Source organism: Stegostoma tigrinum, chromosome 6 (genome assembly GCF_030684315.1).
Source record: "Stegostoma tigrinum isolate sSteTig4 chromosome 6, sSteTig4.hap1, whole genome shotgun sequence".
Classification (NCBI taxonomy): Eukaryota; Metazoa; Chordata; class Chondrichthyes; order Orectolobiformes; family Stegostomatidae; genus Stegostoma; species Stegostoma tigrinum.
Genome location: NC_081359.1, coordinates 53,324,392 through 53,348,758, shown reverse-complemented (window position 1 = coordinate 53,348,758; position 24,367 = coordinate 53,324,392). Strand labels below are relative to the sequence as shown.

Below are 24,367 nucleotides of genomic sequence, written 5' to 3'. Positions count from 1 at the left end.
TGATTTACAGACCACGATTTATTCAACATTTTGTTCTCCTACAACATACACTTTTACAGGATTCTTGGTTTATGTTCTTTGTACAATTAGTACAATGACATTGAAACACAACAGAAATGTTTGAAATACCTGCTGTCTTAAGCTTCAGAAAAACAAATGAAATAAATTCATCATGCAGGGGAACATATAAAATATTTTAGCAACAAATATTCAAAATAAAAAAAATCTCAGATTCCTGATGTTTTCAGCAGATATTCACAATTGACAGATCAGATGATTCCAGGACATCTGAACAATAATAAGCGAAGTAGCTTTTGTATATGATAAGTGGCTAAAAACAACATTGGATTGTTTATTTTATAAATCTTTGATGCAGAATCTCTGAGTTTGGAAATAGTAGGATATATAATATATCTAATTTTAGTTAATGAAACAGCATTCAACTATGTCTTGCATCCAATTTCAGAAAAGGTTTTCTGCTGCACCCTAGCAATTCATAATTTACACTGAAGGCATTCTTGTGGGATATGGCATATTATTAATTCAAATGCCACCACCAACTTGTTTAATTTGGAAAGGTTTAATCTATCTCAAATAGATGTCTTTAGGTCAATCACTCTGGTCTCGATTCAATACAACCTCTAGAGATGAAAAGATAATGCTTTAGTGGATAATTCACTTTGTTATTCATTCTCCAGTTTTTATTTTCTGGGCATTTTCAAAGTTGTGTAAATATGGACGCAGTTTTAGCTTAAATTCCGAGGGAACGTCATCCCATGCGCTCTTTACATTGCTAAATTAGACTCCTTTATTCCAAAGTCAGGACAGTATGTGAGAAAAGTAAGAATTCAGGCTAAAACAGTGGCATCATACACATGATTCTAGAATCAAAATGGTGGCCATGTTTAGAAAAGCAACTTAACTATTGTGAAAAATGCTGATGATACCATACCTATAAGTCTCATTTAAGATCAGACAGTTCAGTGAATATCAACCCAGAGCCTGTCTTTTGGTGTCATAGTTATAACGAAGTGCAGAAATGGTATATATATTTAAATTGTTCAAATGGCATGTAAAAGGAGGAAATAACAATACAATCATGAAATATCAATAATTTCTGTATGAATAAAACAGAAATTTAAAAGAATTCAAAAACTGACATGAACTTCTACAAGATTATTACTGAAGATATTTTGGTGGTTTGTTTGCAATTAAGGTTATCTGGCTTTGATAACCTATTCTAGGTCGTGATTTAAGTGGCACGGAAAACTAAACTTTTTGGATTTCCATGGCGTCTTTTGGCCATTTGTAGTTATCTAATACAAAGGAATCATAATCAGGGCTGTAGATTTGAGCGCGAACAAATGCTTCTTTGTCCTCAGGTTCAGGGTACCAGGCAGCAAGATTATGTTTATATGCATAGTCCACGATCTATAAATGATAAAATAAAAAGATAAAATGTAAACAGTCCTGTAAATTTTAAAAACATCAATGCCAAAGGAGGGTATCAGGATTTTGAAATATTTCTTCCCTCATGGAGGTGGTGAGAGAGTAAGTCAGGTTTAAATATTGTCTGTTGAAACAAAGTGAATGCATACATGTTTATAAAGCCACAGCTTGCACTCTCAGAGAAGGACAGGAGTCTTCAGTGAAGTTTGTAAAAGGGAAGGAGGAAATTAAGCTATTAGAATGGCAGAAACTGACAATAACTAGCGCACAGTAGACTGATTAGTAAAGTTAGAATACATGGGATTCAGGGAGAGCTTGTCAATTGAATACAAAATTTGCTTGATGGAGGAGACAGAGGGTGGTGTGGAGAGTTGTTTTTCAGACAGGCTGGCTGTGACCAGTGCGCTCTGCAGGGAGCAGTGCTGGGTCTGCTTTTGTTTGTCATTAATATAAATGATGTGGATGAGAATTTAGGAGTCATGGTTACAGAATTTTTGGATTACACCAAAGATTGATGGTATAATCAATAGTGAAGGTGGTTATCTAAGATTACAAAGGGATCTTGATTAATTGGGCCAAAGGGATAGGGAGTGGCAGGTGGAGTTTAATTTGGATAAATGAGAGGTATTGCATTTTGGTAAAAGAAACAAGGACAGGACTTCTAAAGTTAATGGTAGGGCCCTGGCAGTGTTATTGTAGAGAAGGACCGAGGGGTTCAGCTACACAGTTCTTTGAAAGTTGCGTCAAGGGTAGATACGGTGGTGATGGTTAAGCAGGCATTTAGTACGTGTGCCTTCATTGCTTAGACCTTTAGAGTACAGGAGTTGGGAAATCACATTGAAGTTGCATAGGCTGGTTAGACCTCTTTTGGCATACTGTGTCTAGATTTGGTTGCCCTGTTACTGGAAGGATATTATTAAGGTGGACAGGATTCAGAAGAGATTTACCAGGACGTTGCCAGGAATGGAAGATTTGAGTTATAAGAGGAGGTTGGATAGGCTGGGACATTTTTCACTGGAGTGTAGGAGTTGAGGTGACCTTACAGAGGTTTTTAAAATCATTAATGGTATAGATAGGGTGGACGTCAGGTATCTTTTCCATGGGGTGGGGAATTTCAAGACTAGTAGCCACATTGTTAAGGTGAGAAGAGAAAGACTTTAAAAAGCCACGAGGGGCAACCTTTTTATACAGCGTGGTTTGTATGTGGAATGAATTTCCAGAGGAATGGTAGATACAAATATAGGTGCAACGTTTATAAGACATGGATAAGTACATGAATAAGAAATGTTTGGAGGGATATGGACCAAGTGCACACAGATGGAAATAGTTTAGTTCGGGATTATGGTCAGCTTGGACTGGTTAGATCAAAGGGCCTGTTTCTGTTTAGAATGACTCTGAGATTCCATAGGACCCAAAATACTTTACAAAAAATTAATAGAATTGATATTCTGATATTCAAGGCAATAAGAGATCACTAGAATTAGTGACCAAAATCATGGCTCATAAATTAAACTTTAAGGAGAATTTTGTTGGAGGAGAGGGAAGTGCTGCAACAGAGGAATGTACAGAAAGAATTTGATTTAGAGTTTATGGCTTCTAGATGGGTGGATGTTCTGTTAAGCCATCTGATATCCAATACAAGTACTATAATGGAATCATACAGCATGGGAACAGACACTTTGGTCCAATTTATCCATTGATTGACCAGGTTTCCTAAACTAAACTAGTCCCACTTACCTGCATTTGGCCCATATCCCTCTAAACTATTTAGATTCATGCACCTGTCCAAATGCAAGGTGTTGCTACTGCTGATGATCTGTACACAGAGTTCATTTTCCGTACATATCTAAACAAGTCTGCTGTCTAGTTGCACTGCAGAATTTTTAATATCGTCAGCAAACCTGAATTCTGTGCAGAGAATGCCTTCATCCAAATTATTAATAAAAATGGTGAAGAATAGCAGTTTAAACAGCAAACACAAAGAGTGCTACAGAAACTCAGTAGATCTGACAGCATCAGTGGGGATAGAAACAGAATTAATGTTTCAAGTCCAGTCAGACTCTTCTTCAGAATTCTTCACTGTATTTTGCCTTTAGTCTATATAACAATTCTGTGGGTAGTGATAACAGAATTCATACAAACCATATTCATAAAACACAGGAATAGAAAGAGGCCATTCAGTCCACTAAGTCTGCTTTGTCACTCAATGAGCTCATGGTTGATCTGATAATCCTCAACTCCACTTTCCTTCCTTTTCCCTATACCACTTGACACTGATTAATAATCTGTCTATCTCAGACCTGACTACATTCAATGATCCAGTTTCGATAGCCCCTGCAGTAAAGAATTCCACAGACGCACTATCCTCCCCATTTCTGTATTAAATGTTAATTCTGAGTTTATACCCTTTGGTCCTAGACTCTAAAATACAGGGGAAATAACCTCTCTGCATCTCCCTGGCAAGTTCCCTAAGAATCCTGTCTGCATCTCAGTAAGGTCACATTTCATTCTTCTAAGTTCTAATGAATACAGGCCCAAACTACACAATCTTTCTGGGATCATCCAAGTAAATCTCATCTGGACTGCCTCCAATGTTGGTAATTTTTCTTCAGATAACAAACAAAATTAATCGCTATATAAACTCATATCTGCCTACGACAATGTGACCACTTTGCAATTTGGCTTAAAACTTCACCAATAACTCCACAGCCTGCAAATTTATATATCAGGCATCACTGCAATCCAGCATTGCAATCTTTCCAACTGATTAGTCTATATATTTCGAACAATTTCTCCTGGTAACATCAACTTAACTAGCTTCTAATTACTAAATTCTGACTTGCACCATTTTGTGATTATGAACACATGTATCTGTCGAAACTGCCACACTGCTCTATTTCTTTCAGCCTAAACAAGTACAGAATATCTTTTACACAGAGGTTTTTACCAACAGTAGTGAAAGGTTCGATTTAAAGCTTTTAGTTAAGCTCTGCATTAGTTAATTCCACTGACTGGTCTAGAGTTAAAGTAACGTCGTTGCAAACTGCACCCACTGATGAAAGGAAGGGAAATAAAAATGAAAGATACAAATTAGGATCACGTGCCACGAAAACCACATCTCACCATGTCTCGGATAACAAAGTGTGAAGCTGGATGAACACAGCAGGCCAAGCAGCATCTCAGGAGCACAAAAGCTGACGTTTCGGACACAGACCCTTCCTCAGAGGGGGATGGGGAGTGGGTTCTGGAATAAATACGGAAAGAGGGGGAGGCAGACCGAGATGGAGAGAAAAGAAGATAGGTGGAGAGGAGAGTATAGGTGGGGAGGTAGGGAGGGGACAGGTCAGTCCAGGGAAGACGGACAGGACAAGGAGGTGGGATGACGTTAGTAGGTAGGAAATGTAGGTGCAGCTTGAGGTGGGAGGAAGGGATGGGTGAGAGGAAGTACAGGTTAGGGAGGCGGAGATAGGCTGGGTTGGTTTTGGGATACAGTGGGGGGAGGGGAAGAGCTGGGCTGGTTTTGGGATGCAGTGGGGGAAGGGGAGATTTTAAAGCTGTTGAAGTCCACATTGATACCATTGAGCTGCAGGGTTCCCAAGCGGAATATGAGTTGCTGTTCTTGCAACCTTCAGGCGGCATCATTGTGGCACTGCAGGAGGCCCATGATGGACATGTTATCTGAGGAATGGGAGGGGGAGTTAAAATGGTCTGCGACTGGGAGGTGCAGTTGTTCGTTGCGAACTGAGCTGAGGTGTTCTGCAAAGCGGTCCCCAAGCCTCCGCTTGGTTTCCCCAATGTAGAGGTAGCCACACCGGGTACAACGGATACAATATACCACATTGGCAGATGTGCAGGTGAACATCTGCTTAATATGGAAAGTCATCTTGGGGCCTGGGATGGGGGTGAGGGAGGAGGTGTGAGGAAGAGGGACTGTTCCACGTAACCTACAAAGAGGCAGGCATAGCTTAGGCCCATGCAGGTGCCCATGGCCACCCCCTTTGTCTGTAGGAAGTGGGACGAATCGAAAGAGAAGTTGTTGAGGGCGAGGACGAGTTCGGCTAGGCAGATGAGGGTGTCGGTGGAGGGGGACTGGTCGGGCCTGCGGGACAGGAAGAAGTGGAGGGCCTTGAGGCCATCTGCATGAGGAATACAGGTGCATAGGGACTATGCTCCAACCCCAACTTCACAATCAAACCCACACACAAGGGAGGCACAGTGGTAGTATGGCGCACTGACCTCTACATCGCCGAGGCCAAACGCCAACTCTCCGACACCTCCTCCTACCGCCCCTTGATCATGACCCCACCCCCGAGCACCAAACCATCATCTGCAATACCATCCATGACCTCATCACCTCAGGGAACCTCCCAGCTACAGCCTCCCACCTTATTGTTCCCCAACCCCGCATGGCTCATTTGTATCGCCTTCCCAAAATCCACAAACCTGCCTGCCCTGGTCGACCCATTGTCTCAGCCTGTTCCTGCCCCACCGAGCTCATCTCCACCTATCTGGACTCCATTTTCTCCCCTTTGGTCCAGGAACTCCCTATCTACGTCCGTGACACCACCCACACCCTCCACCTCCTCCAGAGCTTCCAATTCCCTGGCCCCCAACACCTCATTTTCACCATGGACGTCCAGTCCCTATGCACCTGTATTCCTCATGCAGATGGCCTCAAGGCCCTCCGCTTCTTCCTGTCCCGCAGGCCCGACCAGTCCCCCTCGCCGAACTCGTCCTCACCCTCAACAACTTCTCTTTTAATTCGTCCCACTTCCTACAGACAATGGGGGCGGCCATGGGCACCTGCATGGGCCCAAGCTATGCCTGCCTCTTTGTAGGTTACGTGGAACAGTCCCTCTTCCGTACCTACACAGGCCCCAAACCCCACCTCTTCCTCCGTTATATTGGTGACTGTATCGGCGCCGCCTCTTGCTCCCCAAAGGAGCTCGAACAGTTTATCCACTTCACCAACACCATCCAACCCAACTTCAAGTTCAACTAGGCCATCTCCAACACCTCCCTCACCTTCTTGGACCTCTCACACTCCATCTCAGGTAACCAGCTAGAAACTGATGTCCATTTGAAGCCCACAGCTACCTAGAATACATCTCCTCCCACCCAACCTCATGCAAAAATTCCATCCACTATTCCCAATTCCTCTGCCTCTGCCGCATCTGCACCCAGGATGAGGCATTCCTTCTCCCGCACATCCCAGATGTCCCAGTTCTTCAAGGACCGCAACTTTCCCCCTGCAGTGGTCGAGAACACCCTTGACCGCGTCTCCCGCATTTCCCGCAACACATTCCTCACACCCCGCCCCTGCCACAACCGCCCCAAGAGGATCCCCCTCGTTCTCACACACCACCCCACCAAACTCCGGATACAACGCATCATCCTCTGACACTTCCGCCATCTACAATCCGACCCCACCACCCAAGACATTTTTCCATTCCCACCTTTGTCTGCCTTCTGGAGAGACCACTCTCTCCGTGACTCCCTTGTTCGCTCCACACTCCCCTCCAACCCCACCACACCCGACACCTTCCCCTGCAACCGCACGAAGTGCTACACTTGCCCCCACACCTCCTCCCTCACCCCCATCCCAGGCCCCAAGATGACTTTCCATATTAAGCAGATGTTCACCTGCACATCTGCCAATGTGGTATATTGTATCCATTGTACCCAGTGTGGCTTCCTCTATATTGGGGAAACCAAGCGGAGGCTTGGGGACTGCTTTGCAGAACAGGCAAACTCAGCTCAGTTCGCAATAAACAACTGCACCTCCCAGTCGCGAACCATTTTAACTCCCCCTCCCATTCCTCAGATGGCATGTCCATCATGGGCCTCCTGCAGTGACACAATGATGCCACCAGAAGGTTGCAGCAACAGCATCTCATATTCCACTTGGGAACCCTGCAGCTCAATAGTATCAATGTGGACTTCACAAGCTTCAAAATCTCCCCTTCCCCCACTGCATCCCAAAACCAGCACAGTTCGACCCCTTCCCCGACTGCATCACAAAACCAGCCCAGCTCGTCCCCTCCCCCCACTGCATCCCAAAACCAGCCCAGCCTGTCTGCCTCCCTAACCTGTTCTTCCTCTCACCCATCCCTTCCTCCCGCCTCACGCTGCACCTCCATTTCCTACCTGCTAACCTCATCCTTCCTCCTTGACCTGTCCGTCTTCCCTGGACTGACCTGTCCCCTCCCTACCTCCCCAACTATACTCTCTTCTCCACCTATCTTCTTTTCTCTCCATCTTCGGTCTGCCTCCCTCTCTCTCCCTATTTATTCCAGAACCCTCTCCCTATCCCCCTCTCTGATGAAGGGTCTAGGCCCGAAACGTCAGCTTTTGTGCTCCTGAGATGCTGCTTGGCCTGCTGTGTTCATCCAGCTTCACACTTTGTTATCTTGGATTCTCCAGCATCTGCAGTTTCCATTATCACTCTCACCATGTCTTGGTCTACTGCTTCACTGCATTCAGAAAAATAACAACAGCTCTTTTCAACTGCAACAGTTAAATTTACATTTAACAAACAAAAATGTTTGTATACCCTTGTGGCAATCTTGAATGAAACATCTCTGATGGTGCTGAGCGGTGGGTACAGACGTCCTTCTGCAAGATCCTTCTCTGTTACTAGTTCAGCAAGAACCTGGATAAAAGAAAAATCTCAAATCAATACAACTAGGATACATGCAGCATAAAATATGAATTGGGACGAGCAGTAACTGTTATGACTGAGTATCACTGATATATCTCTACCAAATACTCTGCTTACTAATACATCTGCTTAGCTCTACATTGTTAAAAAGTAAATTAAAGTCTGCAAGGTTTTACTGCTGACAAATGTATTTTTTCACGAGGAGGAGTGAGTGTAAAATTACAGGGACCAATCATTGGGTTATGTTGCCACATTCCTCAAAACTGCTAGTTTAATAGCAGCATTCAGAGATAGCTGGGTGCAGGTCCCCAATGCCATGCTTGGTGATTCCAAGGAGACCATGAGGACTAGAGATAAAGAAGCCTGAAGAAAATAGCAAAAAGGATTCTGAATCTGCATCTACAGTCAAAAATCAGCCACATTACTGTTGGTCTGGAGTCACATATAAATCAGAACAGGTAAGGACAGCAGAGAGAGAGAGATAATGGGAACTGCAGATGCTGGAGAATTCCAAGATAATAAAATGTGAGGCTGGATGAACACAGCAGGCCAAGCAGCATCTCAGGAGCACAAAAGCTGACGTTTCGGGCCTAGACCCTTAGTTTCCTTATCTAAAGGATGATAGTGATCCGGATGGGTTTTTCCAATCAATGGTTTGCTGGTCATCATTAGGCTCTCAATTCCAGGCCTTTTTTGTTATCAAGTAAAAATGCCACCAACTGCCATGACCAGATCTGGGTCACTGTATTACATATAGAACATTACAGCACAGTACAGGCCCTTCGGCCCTCGATGTTGTGCCAACCTGTCATACTGATCTGAAGCCCATCTAACCTACCCATATGCTTATCCAAGGGTAACATCACTAGCCTATCACATCCTTGATGCAAGTTTTTAAAAGTTTTAACAAGATACAGACATGAGGAAATTCTGCTACACAGTTAAGGTGAAAATATTACCATATTTAGAGAGGCCCAATTCCCAAGCATGTTAAAGGACATGGTTAATGCCCATCAACATGCATTTTGCACACGTATATGGTGTCACAAATACAAAACATGATTTTCGTTCTTTCAGCAGCCTGTTGGTTCAAAATGACATGTATAATAATACAAATATTATATAACATATAAACATACACACACAAATGATCAGGGTTGAAGTATGGATGAAGGTTGATCCTACATATTAATTTTGATGACTGTAACTTGTTTTCCACAGAAGGAAGTACTAAGCAGTTTTATTTGCTTCTGCTTCTTTTTAAATTAAGTGGACTGTGCAATATAATGAAAATTAGAAACTAACTTTTAATTATTACAATTGCATTCTGGTAGGAAAAAACCCAAAAGAAATTGAGATTGTAGAATTCATCTTTCCCATAGCTAATGAGGTTCAGCAAGTCAGAAGTATAATGTATAGGAAAATTTTTGACCTACCTGAAAGGACTATACAAATGCAACTTATGTTTTTCTTGCCTTAATGTTTTACTTAAAAGGTACAATTGTCAAAGACTTGTATATGTGGAGATGTGAACTTTTGTATTATTATTTTAATTCCATGAGTTTATGATGAAGGCCCCGCCTTCCCAACCTTTCCCCATGCTGAAGAGTGGCGACCTTTAGGCTAAACTCACCACCAGTCATCTCTCTAATGAGAGAACAGCCCTATCCCTATGGTCCTCTGAGACTATGGCGACTTTACCTTTAAATATACATTTGTTGCTCAGCCATCAATTTAAAAGAAAGAAACAAAATCAAAGTTAATATTTTGCAGTAATTCAAGAAACTGCAAGTTAACTGATGCAAACCTCAGCGGAAATCAGGAATATGTCATCATCCATGTGCCTCGCTCCACATGTGATAACTCCAAGTGCAACACCAGGGAAAATGTAGGCATTATTACCCTGGCCTGGGAAAAAGGTACGACCATCAGGCAGGGTTACAGGGTCAAATGGACTGCCACTGGCAAATATTCCACGGCCCTGCAGATAACCAAATTATTAATATACTAATTACTAATGAGAAAGAAATTCACAATATCCTTACTGAGCATTTTTGCCTGAATATATTGTACATGTAAAACATTACCAATTATTAATAAAATATTTGAATCAATGTAGATTGTTAAGCTTCAGCAATAGGCAATCTCTCTGAATAGAAAATTAGACATTCTTATATTCTGATTCAATTATTCATAATAATCTTAATATTTATTGATGGAGTCATTGAGTAACTGTAGGGAAAAGATTTTTGCTATTTACCTTATTTACACCTCTCATGATTTTATAAACCTCTACAAGTTCACCCTTCAACCTCCCATACTACAATGAAAAATAAAATTCCAGCCTCCCCACATAGCTCAAACCCTCCAGTTCCATCAATATCCTTGTAAATCTTTCTAAATTCTCTCCAGTTTAATACTACCCTTCCTATAGCAGGGCGACCAGAAGTGAACACAGTAGGTACAAGTGAACTGAGCAAGAACATTAGGGTTTGGATAATACGTGAAGAAGCTGGAGGTAAGTCCAACACATTCCTATCGCCCTGGCAGAATGCCAGTGAGGAGAAACCTGGTATCAAGATTGCCTGAATTGAGCAACTTCAGTGGTCAGTAAAAGGGTCACATTCTGCTCCAAGAGTGGTGGAGTAGCAGATAGTGAAGGGAACTGTCAGAAAATGTAGCAGAATATAGACAGATTGGAGAGTTGGGTGGACAAATGACAGATGGAGTTCAATCTAGGCAAACACAAGGTGATGCATTTTGGAAGATCCAATTCAAGAGTGAACTATGTGATAAATGAAAAAGCCCTGGGGAAAACTGATACACAGAGAGATCTAGGTGTTCAGGTCCATTGTACCCTGAAGGTGGCAACGCAGGTCGATAGAGTGATCAAGAAGGCATACGGCATGCTTTCATTCATCGTACGGGGTATTGAGTACAAGAGTTGGCAGGTCATGCTACAGTTGTATAGGACTTTGGTTCAACCACATTTGGAATACTGTGTACAGTTCTGGTAGCCACATTACCAAATGGAAGTGGATGCTTTGGACGCAGTGCCGAGGAGGTTCACCAGGATGTTGCCTCGAATGGAGAGTGCTAGTTATGAACAGAAGTTGAATCGATTAGGATTAGTTACATTAGACAGACGGAGGTTGAGGGCAGATCGGATTGAGGTCTACAAAATCATGAGAGGAATAGACAGGGTGGATAGCAAAAAGCTTTTTCCACAGAGTGGGGGACTCAATTACTAGGGGTCACGACTTCAAGGTGAGAGGGAAAAAGTTTAAGAGAGATTTGTGTGCAAAGTTCTTTTCATAGAGGGTGGTGGGTGCCTGGAACGCGTTGCCAGTGGAGGTGGTAGAGGTGGGCACGTTAGTGTCATTTAAGATGTAACTAGAAATATACATGAATGGGCAGGGAGCAGAGGGATACAGATGCTTGGAAAATAGGTGACAGGCTTAGGTAGAGGATCTGGATCGGCGCAGGCTTGGAGGGCCAAAGGGCCTGTTCTTGTGCTGTAATTTTGTTCTTCATAAACATCAGTACCATATTTCATGAAATTATTTAATTTGAGATTGTGCAAGAAATTAATTGTTAATTAGATTTATGAATAAGACAGCAACAACACCAATACTTGATAATCAGACTGTTTGGAGTAATTCTAACATCATAAATATCCAAATGACTAGGGCTATGTTTTAAGGATTCTCAAAGAACTTAGAGAACTGAAGTTCGCTTGAGTGGATATCCACAAATGTTTAAAGCCTTTGGCCCAGATTTTCCTATAACTGAAGAACAGATTTGACTGATTGTCAGTGATTTGTCAGGACAGAATTTACAGTATGGACTGTTTCTAATGTATCCAGAGGCAAGCAGGGAGAAATCCACTCAGTGCAGGACTAGCTATGCAGGCCAAGACATATCCCTTTGTTATAGCTCTCACTGCTGTACTTTAGGAATTATTTAAAGGTTGCAAGATAACATTCCAGTCCAGTGAAGGCATTATGTCAGAGGCTGGGCCAAGAGGTTTAATGTGTTTTGGAAAACTGAGGGGGTTATGTCTCTGAAGGGGTGTGAGTCAGTGATGAGTCACAGTTTTGTTCCAAAGGTGTCTAAAATTTACAGCAACCTTTCCTGGGTAGCCATTAAGTTTAAGTGAGTTGGAACACTCCAAATTCTCCAACTTTAAAGGTTTTTTTTTCAGAGGGTTCCAGACTTTGTGAAATTACCCATCAAAATTTTCAATTTCCAAGGCAATTTCATCAGAGTCAGCTATGCCAGAGTTTTGCATGGTCCCAATATGTAACTCCAGTCCACTTGGCAGAAATGATCCTGGCTATTGGAATTTCTGGGCCAAATACCCTACATTATTTCTATGAACTTGTCTTTGAATAAATTGAGGACTTGGCTAGACATAGCAAATATAACATAGATTTCTTACTTCTGTCAGACGATAACACTCCTCTGCTGTGCACTCTGATTTGCTGGTAGGATTACTCAAAGCAAAGATAATTGGATGTTTATTAAACGAAGCCATTTCCTTTAATATTTGCTCTGTAAATGCTCCCCCAATAGCTGCTACACCTGGAAAAATACAAAGCAAAAATAGTGTGGCTATTTAACTTAAGCAATTTTGACATTAAATCATTTGAAGATTCGAACACTTACATCTTTCGTGTCTCATATCAGTTCTGTATAATTATAACAACACCATCTGGCATTTTTCCAGGATCATAAACTAAAAAGAGGAGGGAGCAAAATGGCAGGAGGGAGCAAAATGACATCTTTCATCTAACAATTAGAATGAAAGGCTTTTAAACCTCTCTTCTGTTCACAAAAAGAAATTTGAAATAATCGTTTGAAGAAAAGTATAGTACTTTAATACAATGGCTGCAAACCTTGACTGTGCATCTAAAGATTAGCTTTTTCTCTTGAGGCTATTAAGGGACATTTTTTATGTATGACTAGAAAGTCACAAAACTTAAAAAGTCAACTTATGTGTAACTTCAGAATTGTTTTGTCTTCCTTCAGCAGAGGAACCATAAAAAGCAAAAAAAGAGCAAGAGTTAAAATAGAAAATGCCATTTCTTGTCAATTTCAAAAGGGTTTCAAATGGCTATACAACTAAGCCAGGTTGTTTGATGTGTAAACTGGCCAAGATAAAGAAACTTCTTTTTATAAACTAATCAAATTCTGCACGATCAAACCATTGGTAAGAATGAGGGACCTGGGCATGAGGCAAATTCACACTTGTCAAACAACTCAACTCACCAAAGGTTCCATTATGTCTTTTGACTAGCTTTAACAGTTATAGCGGGTCCATGGGTCCAAAACTAGCCTCAGTGGAGTTTGCACAGCCTCTCATTTAACTGGGACAAGTGACTGCAAGCATCACTTTACCCAAAAATACTAATGGCTCTCCATTCAGCCATGGAAGGCGATGGAGGTTCTGTTTGTAATAATGGCATTGTTAGCACTAAGTAAGACAGCTAACATACAGCTGTGAAAAGTAATCCCAACGTTGGAAGTCCTGATCATTTGCCTGTATCCATTGGGCACATTCTTTTTGTACAACACCAACAATTCAGTGGAGTTCACCGATACTACTGTCTTGTGGGAACATAGGAACAGGGAGAGGTCATTCAGTCCACTGAGCTTGTCCTGCTATTCAATATGATCATGGTTGATCGAACATTCAACACACTAAAGGACAGCATACACTTCAGGACAGTAAAGCAAATTATAGATTAACTATTCATAACTTGGGAGAACTGCCACTTGGGGGAAATGCCATTATTTCAAAATTTAACAATTTTGACGGCATAGGAACATAAAAATGCGGAGTTCTTGCCAATTCCTTCCCATGTTTAAGAGACCAACAAAATGGGATCACGGAATACTTGGTGTAAAAGAAAAGCTACTAAATCTTGAGAGAAACTTGTCTGATTTCAATCACACACAACAATTACATGCACTTCCACCTTTGTATTACTGTTTTACCTCATCTCTGCCTCTGCTATTTGCTGCTTATTCATACATTTATCATCTTGAGACCTGACTGCGCACTCTCACATTCTATTCTATGTAAAGTTGATATTATGTGCTGTCCATGTTTTTAGTTTCACCAAATCATAATTTACAGTGAAAGGCAGGAGGTTTAGAGGGGATTTGCGGATAACTGCTTTCACCCAGATCGTGGCAAGGGTCTGGAATGCAGTTGTTAGGATGGTGGTTGAGGCTGGTAATCTCACAATATTCAAAAAGTACTTGGATGCCCACTTGATGTGTCATAATATTCAAACATATGGACCTATTGTGGAAAGTGGGACTTGTGAAGGTTCCAGTATATTTTTGGCAGTACAGGCTTGACGGGCCAAAGATCCTTTTCCGTACTGTATGACTTTATGATTCTATGAAATCCCACTCACTATCATTCTTTTGCTCACTAGCTTGCATTGATTCTCAACCAAACAGTTTCCAAATTTTAAAATTTTCATCTTAGTTTCTGAATCCTCTCAACATCTCCATACACTCTAAACAGAAAAACAAAACCCAAGAACTGCAGATGGCTCGAAAACAGAAATTACTTGAAAAGCTCAGCAGGTCTGGAAGCATCCGTACAGAAAATTTTGAAGGAGGGTCACCATGCCTGTAACGTTAACTCTGCTTTCTCTCCACAGATGCTGCCACGCCTGCTGCATTTTTTTAGCAATTTCTGTCTTTGTCTCTGTGAACTCCTCTAGCTCCACAGCCATTCAAAATATTTGGGCTCAACCAATTCTAGTGTTTTGAGGATCATTGATTTTAACTGTCAAATTAACAGAGGCTGCACCTTCACTAGCTAGGTCTAAAAGTCTGGAATTCCCTCCTTGAGCTCTCAGTCTTCCTTTTAAGAGGCTCCTTAAAACCAACATCTAATATTTAGCTTTTGGCCATCTAGCCTAATACCCTTCTAAACCACTTGGTATCTAGTTCTATTACAGAACAATCTTTTAAACCACCTTGGGAATATTTTCGAGATAGCAAGAACTGCAGATGCTGAAGTCAGAGGTAACACAATGTGGAGTTGGAGGAACACAGCAGGCCAGGCAGCATTGGAGGAGCAGGAAAGTTGACATTTCGAGTCAGGACCCTCCTTCAGAAATCTTCAGGAATATTTTATCCTTTATAAGGAACCATATAAATACAAGTATTTTCTAATCTAGCTTCCCTTCCTTCAGCAGTCCTCAGACAACACATAATTTAAAAAAAATGTGCAAAATCTATTTTCTCCGTTTCTTCAGTACCAGCTTTCAAGATCACTACAGATACATGGGAATTTGAATCTGGTAACCTCAGTTAAAGACACATTTCAGCTTGTCTTTCATGCTCCTTTTCAAGAGCCATAAATAACAGACTGGCTAAGCAAGTCTAATGTTGCAGGAAGAGAGCAAATAACAGAAAATGCAGTAAGGTTAGAACATAGAACATAGAACAGTACAGCACAAAACAGGCCCTTCAGCCCACAATGTTGTGCCGACCATTGATCCTCATGTATGCACCCTCAAATTTCTGTGACCATACGCATATCCAGCAGTCTCTTAAATGATCCCAATGACCTTGCTTCCACAACTGCTGCTGGCAACGCATTCCATGCTTTCACAACTCTCTGTGTAAAGAACCCACCTCTGACATCCCCTCTATACTTTCCACCAACCAGCTTAAAACTATGACCCCTCGTACTAGCCATTTCTGCCCTGGGAAATAGTCTCTGGCTATCAACTCTATCTATGCCTCTCATTATCTTGTATACCTCAATTAGGTCCCCTCTCCTCCTCCTTTTCTCCAATGAAAAGAGACCGAGCTCAGTCAACCTCTCTTCATAAGGTAAGCCCTCCAGTCCAGGCAGCATCCTGGTAAACCTCCTTTGAACCCTCTCCAAAGCATCCACATCTTTCCTATAATAGGGCGACCAGAACTGGACGCAGTATTCCAAGTGCGGTCTAACCAAAGTTTTATAGAGCTGCAACAAGATCTCATGACTCTTAAACTCAATCCCCCTGTTAATGAAAGCCAAAACACCATATGCTTTCTTAACAACCCTGTCCACTTGGGTGGCCATTTTAAGGGATCTATGTATCTGCACACCAAGATCCCTCTGTTCCTCCACACTGCCAAGAATCCTTTCCTTAATCCTGTACTCAGCTTTCAAATTCGACCTTCCAAAATGCATCACCTCGCATTTATCCAGGTTGAACTCCATCTGCCACCTCTCAGCCCATCTCTGCATCCTGTCAATGTCCCGCTGCAGCCTACAACAGCCCTCTATACTGTCAACGACACCTCCGACCTTTGTGTCATCTGCAAACTTGCTGACCCATCCTTCAATCCCCTCATCCAAGTCATTAATAAAAATTACAAACAGTAGAGGCCCAAGGACAGAGCCCTGTGGAACCCCACTCGCCACTGACTTCCAGGCAGAATATTTTCCTTCTACTACCACTCGCTGTCTTCTGTTGGCCAGCCAATTCTGTATCCAAGCAGCTAAGTTCCCCTGTATCCCATTCCTCCTGACCTTCTGAATGAGCCTACCATGGGGAACCTTATCAAATGCCTTACTGAAGTCCATATACACCACATCCACAGCTCGACCCTCATCAACTTTTCTAGTCACATCCTCAAAAAACTCGATAAGGTTTGTGAGGCATGACCTACCCCTCACAAAGCTGTGTTGACTGTATTTGATCAAGCCATGCTCTTCCAGATGGTCATAAATCCTATCCCTCAGAATCCTTTCTAACACCTTGCAGAGGGCAGACGTGAGACTTACCGGTCAATAATTGCCGGGGATTTCCCTATTTCCTTTCTTGAAGAGAGGAATTACATTTGCCTCTCTCCAGTCCTCAGGTACGACTCCAGTGGAGAGCGAGGATGCAAAGATCTTCGCAAGTGGCGAAGCAATTGCATTTCTCGCTTCCCAAAGCAGCCGAGGACAAATCTGGTCCGGGCCTGGCGACTTGTCAATCTTAATGTTTGACAAAATTTTCAGCACATCAGCTTCCTCTATCTCTATCCATTCCAGCATGCACACCTGCTCTTCAAAGGTTTCATTCACTACAAAGTTTGTTTCTTTCGTAAAGACAGAAGCAAAAAACTCATTTAGGGCTTCCCCTACCTCCTCATATTCCACACACAAGTTCCCTATGCTATCCCTGATCGGCCCTAATCTTTCTTTGACCATTCTCTTATTTCTCACGTAAGTGTTGGTAAGGTTGTTGCCAATGTAAAATGTTTGAATAAAGGAAGTGCATCAACAATATGGAAACTTGATTTCCTCAAGCTACGATTATGAACACATTGTATTAGAGATAATAGGAACATGTTGGAGAACCCGAGATAACAAGGTGTGGAGCTGGATGAACACAGCAGGCCAAGCAGCATTTTAGGAGCAGGAAACCTGACGAATGGTCAGTCCTCAGTAAAGGGCTCACCTTTGTCCTCCTCCAACCACACATCAATGAATACCGGTTACATTTGGGCATTGAGCAGTATTTCTGCCGCCTTCGCCTCCACGCTTACCTCTTTAACCGTGAACTTAACCCTCCCTCTACTGACCCCTTCTCCCGTCTCCAACACAAGCCCTCCTCCTGGACACCACCCCAAGGCCTCCTACCCTCCCTTGACCTCTTCATCTCCAACTGCCATTGAGACATCAATCGCCTCAACCTCTCCACCCGTCTCACCCACTCCAAACTCTCGCCCGCAGAATGTGCAGCCTTCCGCTCCATCCCAACCTCACCATAAAACCCGGGGACGAGGGAGGCGCAGTTGTAGTATGGCACACTGATCTCTACATTACTGAGGTCAGACGCCAACTCTCTGACACCTCCTCCTATAATCGGCTGGATCATGACCCCACCCCAGCGCACCAAACCATTATCTCCCAAACTATCGACAAACTCATCACCTCAGGTGACCTCTCACCCACAACCTCCAACCTCATCGTTCCCCAACCCCGCACCATCCACTTCTATCTCGTTCCCAAAATTCACAAACCTGCCTGCCCTGGCTGACCCATTGTCTCTGCCTGCTCCTGACCCACCAAACTCATCTCCACCTCTCTGGACTCCATTTTCTCCCCGTTGGTCCAGGAACTCCTTACCTACGTCCGTGACACCACCCACGCCTTCCACCTCCTCCAGAACTTCCAATTCCCTGGTCGCCAACACCTCATTTTTACTATGGATGTGCAGTCTCTATACACCTGCATTCCACATGCAGATGGCCTAAAGGCTCTCCACTTCTTCCTGTCCTGCAGGCCTGACCAGTCCCCCTCCAATGACACCCTCATCCGCTTAGCCGAACTTATCTTCACCCTCAACAACTTCTTTCAATTCCTCCCACTTCCCACAGACAAAGGGAGTGGCCACGGGCACCCGCATGAGCCCAAGCTATGCCCACCTCTTTGTAGGTTATATGGAACAATCCCTCTTCCGTACCTACACTGGTCCTAAACTCCACCTCTTCCCCCGTTACATTGATGACTGTATTGGCGCCATCTCGTGCTCCCACGAGGAGCTCAAACAGTTCATCCACTTCACCAACACCTTCCACCCGAACCTTAAGTTCACCTGGACCATCTCCAACACATCCCTCACCTTCCTGGGCCTCTCTGTCTCCATCTCAGGCAACCACCTACAAACCGATATCCATTTCAAGCCCACCGATTCCCACAGCTACCTAGAATACACCTCCTCCCACCCACCTTCCTGCAAAAATATCATCCCCTATTCCCAACTCCTTTGCCTCTGCCGCATCTGCTCCCAGGATGAGGCATTCCACTCCTGTACATCTCAGATGTCCTCATTTTTCAAGGACCGCAACATTCACCCCCACAGTGGTCGAGAATGCCCTTGACCGTGTCTCCCGCAACTCATTCCTAACACCCTGTCCCCGCAATAACAACCAAAAAAGAATCCCCCTCATCCTCATATACCACCCCACCAACTCTGGATCCAATGCATCATCCTCCAACACTTCTGCCATCTGCAATTCGATCCCACCACCAAAGACATTTTTCCCTCACCATTCTTGTCTGCTTTCCAGACGGACCACTCTCTCTGTGACTCCCTTGTCCGCTCCACACTCCCCTCCAGCCCCACCACACACTTTTGTAGAGGAGGCCACAATGTAGAGGAGGCCACAATTTTTTCCCTGCAACAGCACGAAGTGCTACACCTGCCCCTACACCTATCCCCTCACCCCCATCCCAGGCCCCAAGAAGACTTTCCACATCAAGCAGAGGTTCACCTGCACATCTGCTAATGTGGTACACTGCATCTGCTGTACCCACTGTGGCCTCCTCTACATTGGTGAAAACAAGCGGAGGCTTGGGGACCGCGTTGCAGAACACCTATGCTCAGTTTGCAATGAACAACTGCACCTACCAGTCGTGAACCATTTCAACTCCCCCTCCCATTCCTCAGACAACATGTCCATCCTGGGCCTCCTGCAGTGCCACAATGATGCCACCTGAAGGTTGCAGCAACAGCAGCTCATAGTCCGCTTGGGGACCCTGCAGCCCAATGGTATCAATGTGGATTTCACAAGCTTCAAAATCTCCCCTCCCACTATTGCATCCCAAAACCAGCCCAGCTTGTCCCCGCCTCCTTAACCTAGTCTTCTTCTCACCTATCCACTCCTCCTACCTCAAGCTGCAAACCTATTTCCTACCTACTAACCTCATCTTGCCCCCTTGATCTGTCCATCCTCCCTGACCGGAGCTATCTCCTCCCTACCTCCCCACCTACACTCACCTCTACTGGCTCCATCCCCGCCTCTCTAACTTGTCTGTCTCCTCTCCACCTATTTTCTCCTCTGTCCATCTTCGATCCACCTCTCTCTCCCTATATATTTCAGAAGCCTCTTCCCCTCCCCCACTTCTGATGAAGGGTCTAAGCCTGAAAAGTCTGCCTTCCTGCTCCTAAGATGCTGCTTGGCCTGCTGTGTTTATCCAGCTCCACTTCCTATTATGAACACATGATGGGAGAATACAATTGACCAGGAAAGTGCAGAATCTGATAGAGTGGAAGGTGGAATAGGAAAAAACTAGATGATAGATACCAAGATTGGGTGGGCTTTTACTACCTAGCTATATTTCCTTAAAAATGAAAACAAAGATGACTGAAAAAAGAAACTTGTTTGACCAAAAAAGTATCAGTTGACACTTTTACTCAACAATAAGATTCAACACATAGAACATAGAACAGTACAGGCCCTTTGGCCCACGATGTTGTGCTGAACTTATACGCGAACTTCCACCCCTATCTTATATTTGATGAAGTCTAAGTCTCAATTACCCTGGGGCAGAGCCTTTGGGACTGCTAGGAGCACTTTATTATTAAATTGTCCATTTTTTGTGTGATATATCATAATTCATGTCCATTAATATTTATTCAGGATTATATCACGGTTCATGATGGCATATAGTACTAACTACAGACTTATGTGCACTAACCATCCTATTCAAACTAACTCAGAAGCGCATTAACATATCAGGTTCCAACCACTTAAACGTGTGGTTACATTCCACTTGAAAGTGCAGTCACATATAATGCACTATGTCCACAACTCCATTTAACAAGGCTGACATTCCACTCAAGCATGCAGTTATGTGTAAAGGCTAACAAAACTGCATAAAGACATTTTTACACTTCTGCACTAAAAGTAGCATTTTACACATTTAAATCTAGCCTCGAATAAATGCGATCTCCAGCCCTTTACTCTAAACCTCTCTCCAGCCAATAAAGAAGCATTCAGAGGTGACAACTGAGATTAGCCCTCTTCTTTAAAAGTAAAATGCTAGTCCCTTGCAGGCTTTCTTGTACTAGACTATGTATATTACGATTTGTGGGTGATAGGATTTACCTTGCTCCAACTTTTTATTCAATGCCGTGCATATATGCAACCTTTAACCTACTCATAAAACTATCAATGCTATGTCCATTACTGCACGACTTTGAATGAATGAGGATCTGAATGAAACTGACAGTGTTACTATAACAGAGGTCACTATGAAACTGAATGAATGAATGAGCTATAATAAACAGAACCCACAGATAAACACAGCTGTGAAGCTAAATGAATAGTAAACAGTAAAACTGAACAATAGTAAATAAAAGTCAGAGAAAGTCGCAATTGAAAGAAATCCAAACTTTTACTTAGAACACAGGTACATTTTTACCAGCATGCTAACTCTGGAAATAACAAGTCTAACATCTTTTGAATTATGCAAGGTCACTCTAGTCTCATTAGAATAGCCACTAATACTTCGCAAGTGTTTAAACAATCTCCGATTTCCTGCAAGATGGTTTTCGTACAATTGCCATTACTTAGCACTCAAGTGTTAGACGGTTGATGTATGCTCAAATTCTGTATAAAAGAGGCTACTTTTGAGCAATGATTTTGGGATTCTACTATTGCTTTACATTGTGCTGCTGTGAATATGCAATAAAGAGGCTATTTTTGCCACTCACTGATCCTAGTTGTCTGGTTCTTCTAACACAATCTCACAACTTGGCGTAGTCGGCAGGATGCTATGGACACTGTTGAAACTGGCGGTCACGGACATTATCATAAGGCTAGTAGCACCCTTCTTAGTCATGATCTCGTTCCTGAACACAGCCCAAACCTTTCATGAATGTGCTAACTTTTTGGATCCCATGTGCCTAGAGCTAGAAGTCTCAAAATCGACTGAAATAGCTCTAGGACAAGGAGTCCACAGTAAGACATTGTCTACGACACGAGATTTCAGGTAATCTTGTGTGACCCCAGTAATTTCCAAAGGTGGGCTTGCCCCTCCTGACATAATGGATGAGGGAATGCTGCGGCAGTTACTGAAGTACTCTGAAGTACAGTTTTTTGCTAGGGGAGACTCTAACTAGAATCAAACAGAAACATAACGTTCTAAAAGGACAGTGGTCCCTGGAGGACATGAAATGGGTCTGGGGAAAAATCACCTAGCAGAAGAATAAGGACAAGGTTAAATGGTCCCTTACATTGATGGCACAACTCTGCCAAAGAAATGAAATCATGACCCTGACAGCCCATTGTTGAGAAGTAAATAATCTTAAAGATCAAGTAAAAGCAATGCATGAACAGCCACAGAAGGAAAGATCCAAACGGGAGGAAGCTGAGCTTGAAAATCAGGAGCTTGTAAGGGAGAATAAAAAAACTGAAGGATGAACTGTCAGCTTTGTCAGTTTCCTTCCCTAGTTCCTAAGCCAATACAGAATCTGTACCCATCCACCTGCAACGTCCAGGATGTGGTAAAGTGAAATAAAGCTTTAGCTCTTGAGACCGAGGGATCCTCCAGCAGTGACACTGATGAAGACTATACATCCCCAACATCATTTTTACGAGCCCTTAAAACAAAAGTGTAAAAATTGAGAAAATGGTGAGGCAAAGCGTAGAGGACGGCAAGGAGGTGGATGTTCCAGTAGGGCAGACTGACAACCACATCATACATGTACCCTGAGAACATTGACAGGTGGTCTAAAGAAATGCTTCACCCAAAGAAAAGGCCAATGAAAACCTGGGAAAGCCTAAACCGGTTAAGGGGAATATACCTGCTCCATGGGATGGGTACAAATTCTGACTGTAATAGTTACCAAAAAAGAAAGATGCCGCCTCCATGAGGAAGTCAAAGGTGCCCTTGGGGAGTACAAGCAGGAGCTGCAAGCTGGCTAGACAGTAATAAAACAGTGGTCACAGGGATATAGAGAGCCGGAAACCCAAGGGTCTAGGCCCGAAATGTCAGCTTTCCTGCTCCTAAGATGCTGCTTGGCCTGCAGAGTTCATCCAGCTCCACACCTTGTTATCTCGGATTCTCCAGCATCCGCAGTTCCCATTATCTCTGTTACACGGATATAGTCCACCTAAGACTGATTGGACAAAGGTCACTGCCTGTTGTCAAAAGGCCACTGAGGAAGTTCCGAAATATGAGGAAAGGTTTAGGGCAACCTGGAAGGAATGCGCAGGGGTCCCGAATGAGAGGGATGACAGAGATTTTAAAAACTATGACAGCGGCCCACTGATATCTGCTTTTGTGGCCGGACTTAAACCAGAGTTCACTAAAATGCTGAAGCCTACTAAAGCAGATTGGGACTAGAGGGGGACCAAATACTATGGACTGGTTGACCGAGCCCACCAGCTCAACTGGGATTTGGGGGCCAGGGATGAGTCCTACAGACAGGACAAATGGGACAGACCCCCAGTAGCCCTGGACAATCCCAGGACAGATGCCCAAGCAAGTGTTATATCTGTGGGAAGGTAGGTAAAGAGGGAAAGGGTAGAGCTCCCCAAAAGGGCCCGAAAGAAAGAGAGACCCCTACGGCAGAAAATAATCAGTTTAAAAGGCTGTCCACTCAGTTGCAGCAGGAACTGCTAAACATAACAAAAAACCAAATGAGCCCGCCCCGTGCCCCTCCACGCTCCTACTGGCTTTATGCCAGCAGAGGGGTGATGGACTGTATGTGGCCATGAAGGCGGGTAACCTAGGCATTGAGGGTTTCTTGAAGAGACTACCCTAGTAATATGAAACCAAGCTCTCGCTAGACAGGAAAGTGAGGGCAGCTTACGAAGCTGGAGCTGATAAGATTGAAATGAAAAGAACCAAATGCATAAACATTGCACTTGGCCCCCACGAGTTGTAAACCTATGCATGTGTAGGACCCGCGGCACCGCCACTCCTCAGAATGGATATCCACACCCAATTAAATTCATCCTTCCACTTTGATGATGGATGAATGACATGGTCCATCAGAGGCCAACAAAGGGAAGACTTAAAAGACCACCTTATTTGGTCTAAAGACAAGGGTAATGCGGGTTACTGTAAATGGAACCCGTGGTCTTCACAGAGACACCCCTGCTTTGCACCAAACAGTATCCCATTAGCCTGATGTCAATTACAGGAAAGCTCCCAATAATTCAACGCCTAGTAGAAAGGGGCACAGGGCCAGCTCATTCAGTTTTTTGTCATGTTTAGTAGTTTCTGCTGGAGCTGAGTGGGCAGCCTTTTGAACTGATGACTTCCTGCCATAGGAGTCTCTCTTTTGTTGGGGCCCTTTTAGGGAGCTCTGCCCTTTCCCCCTTTGCTTTCCTTCCCACAGATATAATACTTGCCTGGACATCTGTCCTGGGTTTTTCCAGGGCTACTGGGGGTCTGTCCCACTTGTCTGGTGTGGCTCATGCTGAAGGCAAGTGGGGAATGGAGACTGA

General features: G+C 43.5%; 1 protein-coding gene across 3 annotated transcripts in view; it reads right to left on the bottom strand.

Moving 5' to 3' along the window:
- LOC125453457 (NADP-dependent malic enzyme, mitochondrial-like) overlaps positions 1-24,367 on the bottom strand; it is a 169,222-nt gene continuing 144,855 nt past the window's right edge. For all 3 annotated transcript variants that reach the window (XM_048533090.1, XM_048533093.2, XM_059646564.1), the window contains 4 exons: positions 12,552-12,694; positions 9,918-10,091; positions 8,003-8,101; positions 1-1,431 (listed from right to left, as the gene is read on the bottom strand). In XM_048533090.1, the coding sequence (XP_048389047.1) occupies positions 1,270-1,431; positions 8,003-8,101; positions 9,918-10,091; positions 12,552-12,694 (578 nt within the window). In that variant the 3' untranslated portion in view covers positions 1-1,269. The remainder of the gene's footprint in view (positions 1,432-8,002; positions 8,102-9,917; positions 10,092-12,551; positions 12,695-24,367) is intronic.